We start from the raw sequence: 15,041 nt of genomic DNA on the forward strand, positions 1-15,041 counted from the left end.
GTTTCTCCTCAGCAGGACCTAAAACTGCCTGTAATCACTCTAATGTCTTTGATATAAGGGAAATGACAGACAGGAAGTCAAGATGGAAGGGGACAGCTATCTGAACCAATTGGGGTTAAAATATCTTACTTTTGAAAAGTTTACGTAAATGTCTGAGCACATTGCTGGGAACCCCTGCGGGGTCACTGGCTTCACAGCGCATTTTCCACCCCTCACTGTAACTCCTTCCATTCCCAGGAAGTGCCAGGGTTTGGGGACAACTTTGTACTATTTATTGATTCCATTCTGCTGTTCCTGTCCGTGCAGAAAACTGCTTTAGTTTAGATCAGGTGGATGGAAAGTCTAAAATAGAGACAATTCAGAATTAGGAAATATTTTAAAATGCACATTAAAAAATAGACAAATCTAACATTATATTTGGTGATTTCAACTCTTTCAGTAACTGATGGAGTGGGTAGGCAGTAAGGACACAGTAAACTTGAACAACATAACGAGTGAACGTGCCCTAATTGATATTTATAGAACACTGCATACTTGAAAATGTGCATTTAAAGGTATGAAGCAGAAATCAAGAAACTGGTCTAGATTTGTCTCTGCAATAACTTGACCTTGGGTATGTCACTTATATGTCTGTAAAATGAAAGAAATGCGGATCTGCTTAACTAAATAACTAGATGGTTTCTAAGATCTCCTTTAATTCTAAAACTCTATGAACTTGATATACATATGGAACACATACTGGGCTGTTTGCAAGAAGAGAGCAAATCAGACTTTTTCTTAAAGAAAAAACTTGCAATAATTATTTGCAATTCGTGTGATTATTTCTTGTGTGCTACTAAGCTTGAAAATTTTGGTTTAATAAATGGGTTAAACATTTGCTCTCTCTATATTATTATATATATTATATTTAATATCTATATTATTAATAGGCTTAGAATCCCACATTCTTCTATTATAGTGTACAATTTACTTACAGCCCAACTCTATGGTGTTACCACTGATTCAATGTTATCAAGATAATATTGTGTGAGTATATGTCTAGGCATAGCATCATTGGATCATTAGGCTTTTTTTTATTGTTGAAAATATGCCACCTTCTGGTGAAAAAGTATTTTTTTTAAAATAATTTAAATTAAAAAAAAAAGGCCCTTTACTATAATCTCAAATTTTACTGTATTCTCAAATTTTATTGTCTCTTGGAAAGATCAATGCTACTTCCATCTGGCCAGCCAGTCTGCAAGTCTTTAGATTTCTGAAAGCAGGTGTTGAAGCCTGAGTGTTGGGACCCCAGTTCATTTTCTCCCAGAAGGCCCTGGGCTCCTTATGCAAATTCATTCCATCCTCCCCCAGCAAACTGCTTTGCATTCTGGAGGTCTCCCCGGTGAACAGTTCCAGGATTCCTCCTGCTACACCCTTTGCCCTCCTTCAACGCTTCCTGGACAATGCATTGCATAAGTAAGAGGGGCGGATCAATTGATTCTTTCCAGGACAACAAGGTGTGCTGCGACGTCCTCCACAGGACAGAGGACCAGCTAGAATAACTGAGCACCTTTGCTCATCAGGCCTCTCGTTTCAAGTTGGCCTTAGTAAAGTGCTCATCACATAGACAATCCAACGCACACATCTGGGGCACACAACACCACATAATGAGGGTGGGGATGTCTTGGCCTCTAGGAACACTTTATAGGACAATACATCTGCCCTTTCATGCCTCCTTGCTCCAATCTTCCCCAGGGAGATGCAGGTGGCTTGGGAAGGAGTTGCTGGCATCCAACCCTCAGATCTTCTTCTTCCCTTTCTCTGGGATCAGCCTGCAGAAAGCACATGCCTTGTTCTGCAATTGGCTACCCAATAAAGACTCTGTCTGGTGGGGTGAGACCTGCAGTTTTCTAGGTCGGCTTGTGGCTGAGTGGGTGGGTGAGTCTGTCTAATCCTTGGTTTCAATTGTTAGGACACCCACTGTTGCTGCCCAGCTAAAGCACATGGTCCCATTCAGTTTTTCCAATAATTAAGCTGCTCATTTTTTTTGACCTCCATCTGTTTGCTCCCTTTGTATCTCAGACAGTTCCGAGATTGGGTGGGGAAGAAGGGTGCTGTTATTGACTCCTTCGAACCTCGCACTATGTGTCAAGACACAGGGAATTAAACTAAGACACAGTTCCTTCCCAGCATGGGTGGACAATATAGCAACTGTGAAGAGGTAAAAATTACAAACTTGCAAGGGTAACACACACCCAAAACGAGGCAGTCCTAATCCTTTCCTGCTTTATCCACCAGCATGTTATTCCACCTCGGAATGAGTCATCTCATGGGACTACTCCAGACTGAACTGCATATAGTGAAGTTAGTGGTGTGGGGAGTATTGCAAAAGATTCTCCAGGTGTGTGTTTGGATGCTTTTCTAATAAAGATGGAACAGTTTTTAAAAAACAGAATGGGAGAGAATAGACAGAGAGGTGCAGGAAGAGGAGGAGGGAGCAAACTGGAAACATGTCAAGCAGACCCTGGAGCTGAGCTTATTCTGACTTGCCGGGGAGCTGTGGAGAACATCATCACATCTGCCGTGTCCTGCCCGTGTAAGTCAGCAAGTGTCCCTTGATCGTGTGCTAAGTGGCAGGTACATGTCACATTCTTTGTCCTTGATTTCAAAGTCCCTCCATTGGGCTGTGCTGGCATGCTGGGTGAAACTTTTGTTTTAGATCAACCAATTACCCCCTGAGCCCCAAATACAACTTCACTTTTCCTGACTTTGTCCCTTTTCTAGATGTCAGTCCATTTACCTGGAACGGCCTTTCCCTAATCCCTGCCCTTTGTAATCTTCTCCATCCTTCTAAGTCCACCTGCCTTGATAATCTTAGATGTGAGCTTTCGCTCTGTGTAAGAAAGACCCATCTTTGGCTATTTCTGGATCTGTTTGCTTAGTGACTTATCTGCTGAATTTCATTTTCTTCTCCAGGTTTCTCTAGTGGGGCCCCTGAATTGGTTTCTCATAGTTCTGTCATGTCAGGAGTCTAATTTAAAATGACTTCACAGAGGTGAGCGTAGCGCTCAGTGGTAGAGCATGCTTAGCATGCATGAGGTCCTGGGTTCAATCCCCAGTACCTCTGTTAACAAAAATGAATAAATTTTATTGTGTTTTTTTTGGCAGGGGGAGGTAATTAGGTTTATTTATTTATTTTACTGGAGGGACTGGGGATTGAACCCAGGACCTTTTGCATGCTAAGCACATGCTCTACCACTAAGCTATACCCTCCCCCTGTAAAAATGAATAAATTTAAAAAAATAAAATAAATAAAAATAAATAAAATGACTTCACAGACACAGAGCAATCTCTCACACTTCTCAAAAGACACGTGTGTGGATAGCTACTTGATTCATTTGTTAATGTATCTTGTTTGTTTCAGTTCAGATCATATACTTTTGGAGGGATGTATATTTTGCATCTTCTAAGATACTTACTTAACAATTGATGCTCAATTAGTGGCAGAAGAGAATGAATAGATTCTCCCTGAATTCTGGAAGACATAAATCAAAGAAGTCTACTATAAAGCCCCAAATACTTAATCCTAAAACTTTGTATGCATTTGGCATCCCTGTCTGAAGCATACCCATATTTATTTAACATAAAAATGTTATGAATTGCTTATACTAGGTGAACTTAATGCTTTGAAAAGCTGTGCAATATTGAATTTCTGAGTCTATTTATCCTCTGATACATGGCCACTGTTGTGTATTCCAGTTTGAGAAGCATGGTTAATAGATGTTCAATAAATATTTCTTGGATGAATAAATGAATGAAAAATCTGATAATACTAATGGGAATCTTGTATTTAGGTAGCTCCTTCCAGAGATTTACATACTGAGTTACTGTCTTCTGGGGAGCTAACTCACCAGCAAGAGTTTGATCTGCACTTCTTTCAAGTCAGGCCACCGAGGGCAAGGATGCAATCATTTCTTGCTATAATTAGCTTCCCTTTATAGGTGGGAAAGTGGAGGCTTAGGCAAGTAAATGAGCACCACATTAGCTGCAAGTAAAATAGACCGTAATAGCCATGACTCCCAGGGCCCGCAGTGCCCCCAGCTCAGGCCTTCACAGGGCCCTCTTCCTGCTGGGTTGACATTGCTTGAGCACTTGAAACTCCACCACTGGGCCAAGAGCTCCTCCTTGCCCAGATGATGTCTTGATCATCTCTGTGCAGTCAGGCTCCCAGGAAGTGTGAGAATGAATAAGGAAACACGTATAAATCCAATAAATTGCTGAATGAGTCTTGATTTTCCAGGCCTGGCTTCTAAGTAAGTTTTTTTTTTTTTTAAACTTGTGGTAAGATGGTTTTTTTCTTTTTTTTTTTTTAGTTATTATTTTTTTGGCTGGAGGAGGTAATTAGGTTTATTTTTATTTTTAAAGGAGGTCCTGGGGATCGAGCCCAGGACCTTGTGTATGCTAAGAATGCGATCAACCACTTGAGCTACACCCTCTCCTAGGCGTTCTTAATTATAAGTCTAAATGAAAGAAAATCTAAATGCTTGTATTAGAACATGAACTCAATATTTCTTCAGACTTTCTTATTCTATTTTTGTTGTATTGAAAATGTTCACTCAAGCAGATCTTCTTTACTTTGGATTAATTCCCTTCGATTCTTTGGGAAGCCCTCGTGACCCAGGCCATGGTGATTGTTTTTTGCTGGTCTCTGAGAACAGGCACTTCTGCATCTTCTCTTGCAGGAACAAAGCTTACTCGTCTTCTGTGGGGAGAACACTAATGGTCCCAGCCACCACTCTTACAGGACACTGAATTAAACTAGCTGTAGGTAGATTTAAGGAGAGCCCCTTGCTAACTATTTTAGAGATACAGATGGCAATTCTACAGCTTATAATAGTTTTTAAAAACAGCTTGATTGAGATACAGATCACATACCATAAAATTCACCTATTTATATCAGTCAGTAGCTCTTGGTGGATATGCAGAATTGTGCAACCATTACCACCCTCAATTTTGGAACATTTCCCCAGAAAGAACCATCTACCTTTTGGCCATCACTCCCCAATTTCTCCCCCAGCGGGGAAACTAGCTGTGTGCATGATGAGAAATCTCTGTGGCAAGTACAAGAGTTGGCTTTGTTTGAATATGCATTAGTCAGGATCACTGTGTTTCCAAGTGACAGAAATCCAGTTAAACTGGCCTGGGCAAAAAGAAAGATTTATTAGTAGGATTCATGACAACTTCAAACAAGTAAACCACAGGGAGGACATACAGGCAGCTGGGTCTTAGAAACAAATAGAACGAGGGACTTGAACTTGGCCAAGACTCTTCTTTGTTTTCTGTGCTTCTTTTCATTTTTTTCTCTCAAAGAAACCACTTTCTCCCACAGGATGGGAAACAGTAGCATCTCCCCTGCCTCCCATTGCATGCCCTTCACCACCAGGGAACTTAAAAGCAATTCTGACCCCTGAAACCTCCAACATGCACAAATGCCCCTGGAAGATGACCAGGCCAACCTGCCAAAATTATTATTGATTTGTGGGGTGGGTTTTCTTCTAGGGGCTATGATGATGTTGTGCTTCAAACGTAGGATGATCTATACAAGAGAAATGGTGGTTAATGACAGCCAACATCTGGTTACAAATTAAAAATGGAAAGTGATACAAATTAAGAGGCATGTTTACTTCACACTATGTGCTTAAAATCCAATAATAGTCATGATGCAGATATAGGGGTACGATCAAATCTGTGGGAGAGATCATAAAAATAAGGTTAGAAACAAGGATGAAATAAGGATGGAAAGTTAAGTGTCACATAGTCAGGACAAAACAAGCTGTGTGTGGAGCCTTTAGGAAGTGTCCTTCAGGGATATCCTTTTTCTTTCTACCCCCTCTTTCTTATTCTTGATGGTCTGAATGAGGATGTGAAGCCTGGGGCTGAAGCAGTTATCCTAAATCACAAAGTGGAATCTGTCTGTTGGGCATGGTGAGCAAGGGGATTGAAAGGGCTGGGTTCCGGATGGCTGTGGAGCCATCGAACCAGCCCGGGGTTACTCATGCCAAAGTTTCTATGAGAGAGACAAGCCTCAGTCTTGTCCAAGCCACTGTTCTTTTGGAACTTCTGTTATACTTGGTCAAACTTTGGGATGAAAAATTGCAATAAAGTATTTCCTAGTCTAATAACTTTTCAATCTCAATGGATTACACTGACAGGGTAGCACAATGATTTTTGCAGATAAAGTCTCAAAAAAAAAAAAAAACCCAAAAACCAAAACCCTTACTTCCTATGTGTTTGTTGCTGACGAAATGAATCACAGAGCTGCTGTGGTACAAAATGTCTCCCGAGATTTGGGTTCCTTTATTTTTTATACCATCTACACAAAGGAGTAACTCTTGCCAAGCAGAGAGTAAACTTTTTTAAATTGACGCATGCGCACTACATCTAAGGCTTCCTTATCTTAATTACATTCAGACCCTCCTGTTCCCAGGCCTGTTCCTTTTGAGGAACTAATAAACAGCAATGTTTCCCCTGGGAACGGGCAGAGTCACTTGGCAGGAATTTCTGTTTGCAGACAAGTCCGGCCACTTCTGTGAAATGTCCCGCGTGCAGGCACACCCACAGTTTCTATGCTAAGTTTCCTTCATGTGTTCTTTCTCAGGAAGTCACTGGAGTAAACCAAGTAAGAGGAAGACAAGGGATTCTGGCAATGGGGACCCTACACAAGAGAGAGGTGAAACCATCTCTCAGATGGGGCTGGAGGGAAGCACCCCCTCCCTCCCAGACAGCAGGTGTGTGGCCAGCCTGGAGAGCAGCCTGTCCAGACTGGAGCGCACCAGGAGAGAGGACTCTCAGGAGAAGGAGGACTGCTAGAAGATCTCGCGGGTTTGACCATCAGGGTTTTACAGCTCTGGGGGATAATTTGAAAATGAATTTGTGATTGTCACAAGTGAGCAAATGAAAAAAAATCAATTATAAACTAAGGAGGACACAAAAATTACATGAAAAGTAAAATATCATCGCGGTATCCTCATAGCTCAGCAGCGACATAATCCTACTTCAATAAACACACTACGGAGTTAATAAAAGCTGTGAAATAATTGAAACAACCGTACTGGATGGAAGGAGGTAGGATCGTGTGTGTGAGTGTATGGCCGTTGCGGGTGTGGGTGTTCGTGTGTAGGGAGAAGAGATGTGAACTCCCATTTTCTACAATAAAAAAATCAGTAACGTCTAATTTTTTAAAAAATCAAGAAGTAGAGATATGGAAGTAAATACCAAAGAAACAGCTGAAGAGTTGAAACTGGTTGCCTCTGAGGAATCGGAATCAGGGCTGGGAGGAGTGGGCCAAGGGGAAGATGTTTTGTCCTGACTATGTGACACTTAAAACTAAGTATTCTATTACTTTGATAAGAGTACAACTAAATTAATGAAATGAAATAAAACTACTTGACTCTATAATCTCTAAGCTCCTTGGAGAGAGGTTAGATTGAATGTAAGAACACCAGAAACAAATGAGGAGAAGAGAGGACATTTTTAGGAAGAATTAGTCTGCAAAACAGAATCCTAGTTCAAAACGATTCATGTAGCTTTGTCTTTGTTATTTATCAATAAGAAAAAAATGTCTATTCATTCACTCATCCATTCATTCATGAACAAATGTCTATCGAGGGCCTGGTATATGCCACAGTCCACACCGAGGGCCAGGCCTACAAAGACTAGCTTGGCTTAGTGCCCACCGCATGGAGTTTACACTCTAATCTTGGCGCGCCCTACTCTGCTCACTGCAAAGTAAATATATCCTACTCTGGGCTAACTATTTTCTATATAGTAACACAAACCTTCACTATGACTCCACAAAGGCAGCCTTACAGATGAGGAAACTAGGCTCAGAAAGGCTAAGTCCCTTGGTCAACTTCATCGGGAGGCTGGAGTCAAGATCTGAACCCAGGGCAGATGGATTCCACAACCCATTCTCCTTCCACCGCCCTCCCTGACACTCTCAGGGAGGTTAGTGAGGATGACAGCTACTGTTCATCCAGTGCCTGTTACGCACCAGGCATTGGGCTAAGGGCTTTACACTCATTTGTTCTGACTTATGTTTAAGAAGACTGTTGGTGCTGAAAAATGCCAGTCACCTGCTCCCCCAGGCATCCTTGCATCAAGGGCATCTGGTCTAATCTCCATCAGACTTTGACTCAGAAGCCAGTGACGCCAAAGGAAAAGATGGGAGCAATCCTTTGGCAGCGTGGAAATGCCACTCAGATCTCCCGTCAAGAGACCTGCTGTGGGGGTATAATTAACTGAAAGCTGTTGACAGCCTTTTGCAGCATTCACGACAAGTCTCTGCTTTAACCAAGCAGCTTGATTCAGTGCAAGGGAACAGAGCGGGTGCAGGAGCTGGGCTATTCCTCTCCAATGTGGGATGCTCCAGAGGCTCCTGTTCTGCCTGTTGGAGACTTTCACAGAAGTCACTATGGCCTGAGGCTCTTCTTACCCGAACCTGCCTCCTTCCTTCTCTCTTTTCACAGGTATCAGCCCTGCACCGTGGTCTGAATGCTCTTCCTTCCTACTCTTGCTCCCTCCCCCTTTGTCTTTTCTGGGCATTTCCCTCAATCAGTCTCTTCCACTTCTAATTCTGTCTTCACGTCTGCTTCTCCAGGGGCCCAAACTGACCCAGGCTCTCTGGAGGTGGTGGCAGAAATGGCAGCTGAAAAGGCAGGCTCTGGGGCAGTGGTGGCTTGGACGCCCATAGCAGAGGCTATTGTGAAATTGCTGAGTGCCCAGCCTGGACAGGACTATGGAGCAAACTATGACGTCCCGGCTCAACGTAGCAGAGCCTCTCTCTACAGTTATACGGCAGGGATTTTCGGCTACTGTTCTTGGAATTTTAGCCAAGAGTTACTCCACGGCTGAGCTGTGATTTAAAAAAAATTTTTTTTTTAATTGGAATGAGCTGTGATTTGAATACAGGTTGGTTTATTTCCAAGGTCCTACTCTTAATATTTGCATTACGTTCCTCATTTTGCCAGTTCAAAAGAACGTGGAGATCGCACGTGTAACTTTAGTTGGAAATCCAACAGTGGGCTCTGGGAGTTCAGGCTGGCTCCGTGCCTGTACTGATTTCTCTAGTTGGTGTTTACTGAACAAATATTCGTTTGGGGCAGCATAATTGTTCCTAGAGGAGAAATTAGTTCAAGCCCCACACTTGCATTTTGTAACCTGAGTAGTCTTCTTTCTGTCTTTCCTGTGCCCAGAGGGACATAGGATGAATGCTCAAAGGCATTCGCTTTCACTTTTATACCCCCTTAACTTCTGGGGAAAACACTGGACGTGGGTGTCTTGGTTTGGGCAAAGCTGGTTCTGTGTTGAGTAAACCCCAACATTTCCATGGCTCAGTCACACATCGAAGTCCATGGCCAGGGTTCCCAGTTCAAGGGCTAGTCTTCCTCCTTGGAGTGATTCAGGGATGTGGGCTCCCTTCCTCTTGTGGCTCAGCCTTTCCCAGTGCTGAAAGGGAGAGAGGGGGAGAAAGGCAGCACCTTTTAACCTCCTTGTCTGGCAGCAACACCCATCACTTGGTCACCTTCTGCTGGTAACAACTAGCCACTCAAGATCCCACAGAGATGTCAGGGGAATTGAGAAATGCAGCCCCTGGCTGGCAGTTTCTCTCCAGTAACAACTCTTGGTATGGACAGAGGACAAGCAGGTAGATAGTTAACTTTCTCTGCCATAGGGAGCTTCCACATTTTCTCTATGCAAGGAAAAACATTTACCTGTTCAAACTAGAGAGGAATGGGGGCAAAGAATGTGCCTCCATTTCCTTATTGCTGCAAGTTGAAGGAAGTCTGATTATCTCAAGTAAAACCCAGTACTTTGAAGACTCTGGCTAAAACAGATCCAAAGGCCATCAGCTTCTTAGAGAAGTTCATTACTTTTTTTTATTTTATTGAAAACAAGTGACTTCTTTCTTTTGAATAGATCGTATGGGAAAAAAAAAAAAAGATGTTCATGTTTTCTAGGTAAGGAGCCTGTCCATTTGAATATTACCTCCAAACAGAGCCACCTAAATATCCATCCAAGCAGAACAGTTAAGTGAATTACATATAACCATGCCATGGAAAAATAAACAACTATTGAAAGTCACATTACACAAGAGAGTTTATCGACAAGAGAAAATATTCGTAATGTATTAAGCCAAAAAAAGCAGGCAACCAAGGATAATTAAATAAATACTAATCAATTGCTAACTAAAATGAAAAGAATTAACAGAACTATACATTCTTCTTTTTTTTTTTTTTTTTAAAGAGGATTGTGATAGATTGCATGATTGTTCAAAAATACTTCCTGCCTCCTTTGTATAGACTCTGCCCATTGAGGTTGGCTTGGCCACTGAGTTTGGCGTGTGGGAGGAAGTGATGTGGTCCTTCCACGAGACCTGCAGGCAGGTGCTGTTCCTAAGCCTGTGTCCCAGATGTACGATGATGGAGAGGGGCGATAGCCGGCCCATAATGGGCATGTGATGAGAGTGAGAAATGAACATGTAAGACACAAACTGAGCTGATCTTCAAGTGGCACAGATGCTTTTGAAAAAAATTAATGAGCATAACTGAGAGCTTGAAGTGACATGAATGGGTTTCTCCTTATTTCACCTCTTCAAAGAAAAACATTGCTGTTCTTTTGCTAGATTAGAATATCTTTATTATACTATAAAAAGTATTACCTCCTAGCAGAGATTCTTGTCTTCTGGTAAAAAGAAAAACAGTCTCAATGTGTTCTGACAAAACTTAATGTGTTCATACTCCAAGGAATAGGAGAGACAGAAGGAAGCAGTGGGCAGTGCTTATAATAATGGGTTTCATTTGTTTTCATGTAAAATTAGGTATAAATGGAAATTTGAGGTCAAAGAAGAGATTCTGACAAAAATGAAATGGCCATCACCTTTGAAATTAAATTAAAACCAGGCAGACTTTAAATATAAAAACTGAGGTAGCAGAGGTGAATTACATATCATGGATGCATTCATAGAGCAGGGCAAACCAAATGATGCTGTGATCAGTTATACAAGCAAGTCATGTCCTGTACGTGATGAGTAAAAATTATCTGGTAACAGTAATTAAAGAGCAATGAAATTCAGTGGAGAACAAGGTAGTTAAAAGTTCATATAAAAAATTTAAAAAGAAAAAAGAAGAAGAAAAAAGAGAACACTAATGAACTCATCTACAAAAGAAACAGACTCGCAGACATAGTAAATAATCTTATGGTTACCAGAGAAAGGGGGTGGGAAGGGATAAATTCGGGAGTTTGAGATTTGCAAATATTAACCACTATATATAAATATAGATAAAACCCAAATTTCTTCTGTATAACACAGGGAACCATATTCAGTATCTTGTAATAACCTTTAATGAAAAAGACTATGAAAACAAATATATGTGTATACACACACACACACACACACACACACACACACACACGACAGGGACATTATGCTGTACACCAGAAATGGACACATTTTAACTGACTATACTTCAATTAAAAAAAGTTCATATGAGCATTTTGGGAATGAAATTAAAAGTAACTTTGTAGTTAATTGACTACAGGAACAATAATAACTCAAACTTACAAGCTACAAAGGAAAGGGTCAGGACTCATGGTCATATTACTCACAATATGCCACGGAGGGACAAAATGATAAGTCAGAAAAATGATTGTAAACACAAGTAAAACAGTATCCCTTTGTAGAAGGGGAGGGAAAAACTCTGATCCCTTTGGCATCCCGAGTGCCACCCTTGTCTCCGCAGTTGGAAAACAGTCAGAATGAGTTAGAAGCCTAGAGAAGGCAATAAACATGATCTGAGGGTGGAGAGGCTATTGCTGTAATTGCTGTAACACTGTACTCGCCTACTACATGCTTAGTACAGGCCAACGCGATATATACAACTTTATAGCAGAGACTTTGACAGCTGCTCACCAAAACTTGGTTTCTTTCCTTTCTGTTTAGCTCACAGCTAGACAGCATTTTCCAGACTCCCTTGAAGTTAGCTATTATTAAAGTATTAAAGAGAGGACCAAACTCCACTAAGACAAAAATTGAGCTCTGAGTGGAAGAGGAAACACAGTGCATCTTTAGTAGAAGCAAAGATTTTCCTAGCACTTAGCTTTGAAAAGCGATAAACTTTACAGGGCACCTACTAGGTGCACACAACACAGAATTAGATGCTTTTAATATGGGTGCATGGAAAAGAATCATACATGGGCAAAGAGAAAGGAAGTGTCTGATGTTTTCAGTCACTGAAGTCTATCCCACATTGAAGAATGCCTGATACCAAATGGCTGGAATCCAGTCAAAGCATTTTTACAAGATATACCTAGAATGAATTGCATTTTAAAAACTGCTTTATTAAGATATATTTCACACTCCATATACTTCACCCATTTAACATGTGCAATGTACTGTTTTTAGTGTATTCATGGGGTTGTGCAACCACTGCCAAAGTCTAATTTGAGAACATTTTCATTCCACCTTGAAAGAAACTATGTATCTATTAATTCTCTTTCCTTCACCATCCATCCCCTCAGCCCTAAGCAACCACCCATCTACTCTTGGTCACTAGGAATTTTCCTTTCATATAAATGGAGTCACATAATATATGATTTAGTCTGTGTCTGGCTTCTTTCACTGAGCACAGTGCTTTTGAGGTTCATCTATGTGATAGTGTGTACTGGCATTTCACTCCTTGTTATAGCTGGATGACACTCTATTGTATGTATATACTGCATTTTGTTTACCCACTTATCAGTTGTGGCACATTTGGGCTGTTTCCAATTTTGGCTATTATGAATAGTGCAACTATGGATATTTGTGTGCAAATTCTGTATGTTTTCATTTCTCTAGGAGTAGAATTGATAGATCATATTGTTGCCAAAAGATCAGTCCCTGTCCCTGACAAGCCAAATTGAAACTCAGAGACAAGGTTCTAGAACTTAGAAGAAAAGAGACAGCTTTATTACTTTGCTGGGCAAAGGGGACTCACAGCAGGCTGGTGCCTTCAAAACTGTGAACCCATCTTGGGGATGGGGTAGGGTGATGATATAGCCATAGCTTACACATTAAAGCATTGATAACAATCAACAGAATTATTTTCTTCTCATAAGACTCATAGTGGCATCATGGTGTCCCCAGGTGACCAATTCTATAGAGGCTAGTGGTTGTCACTCTTTCCATCTCTTTATAAGTGCCCGAGGTGTGGTCTTCTTGGTAATTCAGGCTATTTTGTAAGGTTACAGTCCTGTGAACTTCTTTGTGGAGAAAAACTCAGAAACCTAGCATGATTATTGTTTTCGATTAGTGGAATAAAGCAGAGACAGTACAATTACTAGCTTCATTTTAACAATGGAGCTGTGAACAGCAACCAGTCAGGATAGTTGTCCAGTTTAAGAGCAAGCGTAAGAATAAGCAATCTGTTAGCCTAAGGGCAGCCATTTTATGAATTCTCCTTCCAAATGGTAACTCTGTGTTTAATTACTTGAGCCTACGTTGAAGCGTTTGAGGAACTATGAGACGGTTTTCCAAAGTGGTTACACCATTTTACATTCGCATCAGCTGTGTGGGGGTTTTCTACTTTCTCCACATCCTTGCCAGCCCTTGTTACTGTCTCACTTTTTGATTCTAGCCATCCTGGTAAGTGTAAAGTGGTGTCTCACTTGTTCTGATTTGTGTTTCCCTGATGCAATGATACCGAATGGGTTACCTGATGTAGTTTGCTTGTTGGCTACTTGTAGATGTTCTTTGGGAAAAGGTCTATCAAATCCTTTGTGCAACTTGAAAATGGGTTGCTTGTCTTTATACTACTGAGTTGTACTTTTCAAAATATATTTTCTGGATACCAGTTCCTTTCCAGAAGCAAGATTTTAAAATGTTTTCTCTCATTTTGTGTGTTGTCTTTTCACTTTCTTGATACTGTCCTTTGAAGCACAAAAGCTTTTAATATCAATGAAATCCAATTTATCTATTATTTCTTTTGCTGTTATATCTAAGAGTCCATTGCCTAACTAAAGATCATAACGATTTACTCGTACATTTTAAGATTTTTATAGTTTGATCTCATACACATAAGTCTTTGATCCATTTTGAGTTAATTTTTGTTGAGACAGGGGGTCCTACTTTTTCGTTTTCATGTGGCTATTTAATTGTCCTAGAATTATTTGTTGGAAAGACTATCCCTTCCCCCACATAATTGTTTTGGAAAACTTGTTGAATATCATTTGACCCTAAATGAGGGTTTATTTTTGGACTCTCAATTATATTGATCTTCATGTTTATCTGGCAACAGTGAGTCCTAGTAAGTAATCAAGAGATTTGGAACTCGTTGCTCAAAACTGCTATGGACTTACAGCTATAAATGCTCTTAACTGATTCTTACACTTTAAGGCAACCCATCATTGTTTAATTTCAGAGCAAACCTTCCAGAAACGACAAACTGTTTCAAAAAATTAAAGTGAATTGAAATAAATTGCTTTGAGAAGGTTCTAAAGAAAATCCAAGACATTCTGAGACGTGGTAAGAGTTGAGCAAGAAATAACTGGCCTAGTTCACTGGCCCCCTTGGTTAATTAGAGCGACTCTCACTTTCTCCTCAGGGACAGGCACTCTAAAAGATCATTATTTATGAAGTGGAGGAGGGCAGAGTTTCCTCTCCCCTGAGCAAGTGTTGGGACATCTCTAAAAGCCTCAGAAAATTCTGTAATCTCTAGAATTTTTCAACCACCCTTCCAGAATGCGATTTGTTTACTACCAAAGCTGAGAAGTGCGCACAGGTGGTTGTCGCAGGTGCCTGATGGCCCGGCAGCATCGCTCAAGCCTTAGGAACGCCAAGGCCCAGTTCACACCTGCTCGCCCAAAGCGCCAGAGGCCCTGGCAGCTCAGGCTCGCACCTGGGTCTCAGCCTCCGTCTTGCAACGCGCCCCCGGGGCCTCGTTTAAAGGGCACCGCGGGTCCGAAATTGCAAAGCTGCCCCCTCCTCCGGGGCGCTCGGAGCGTGCCCTCCCCGGGGCCGACCAGGG

At 41.2% G+C, this 15,041-nt stretch overlaps 1 protein-coding gene across 2 annotated transcripts in view; it reads left to right on the forward strand.

Moving 5' to 3' along the window:
• The first annotated feature begins 2,353 nt into the window (after positions 1 to 2,353).
• CWH43 (cell wall biogenesis 43 C-terminal homolog) overlaps positions 2,354 to 15,041 on the forward strand; it is a 53,352-nt gene continuing 40,664 nt past the window's right edge. Inside the window, exon 1 of one of the 2 annotated variants that reach the window (XM_032497256.1) lies at positions 2,354 to 2,575. In XM_032497256.1, coding sequence (XP_032353147.1) covers positions 2,410 to 2,575 — 166 coding nt within the window. In that variant the 5' untranslated portion in view covers positions 2,354 to 2,409. The remainder of the gene's footprint in view (positions 2,576 to 15,041) is intronic. The other variant, XM_032497264.1, reaches the window with a different exon arrangement.

This window comes from Camelus ferus, chromosome 2 (assembly GCF_009834535.1).
Source record: "Camelus ferus isolate YT-003-E chromosome 2, BCGSAC_Cfer_1.0, whole genome shotgun sequence".
Classification (NCBI taxonomy): Eukaryota; Metazoa; Chordata; class Mammalia; order Artiodactyla; family Camelidae; genus Camelus; species Camelus ferus.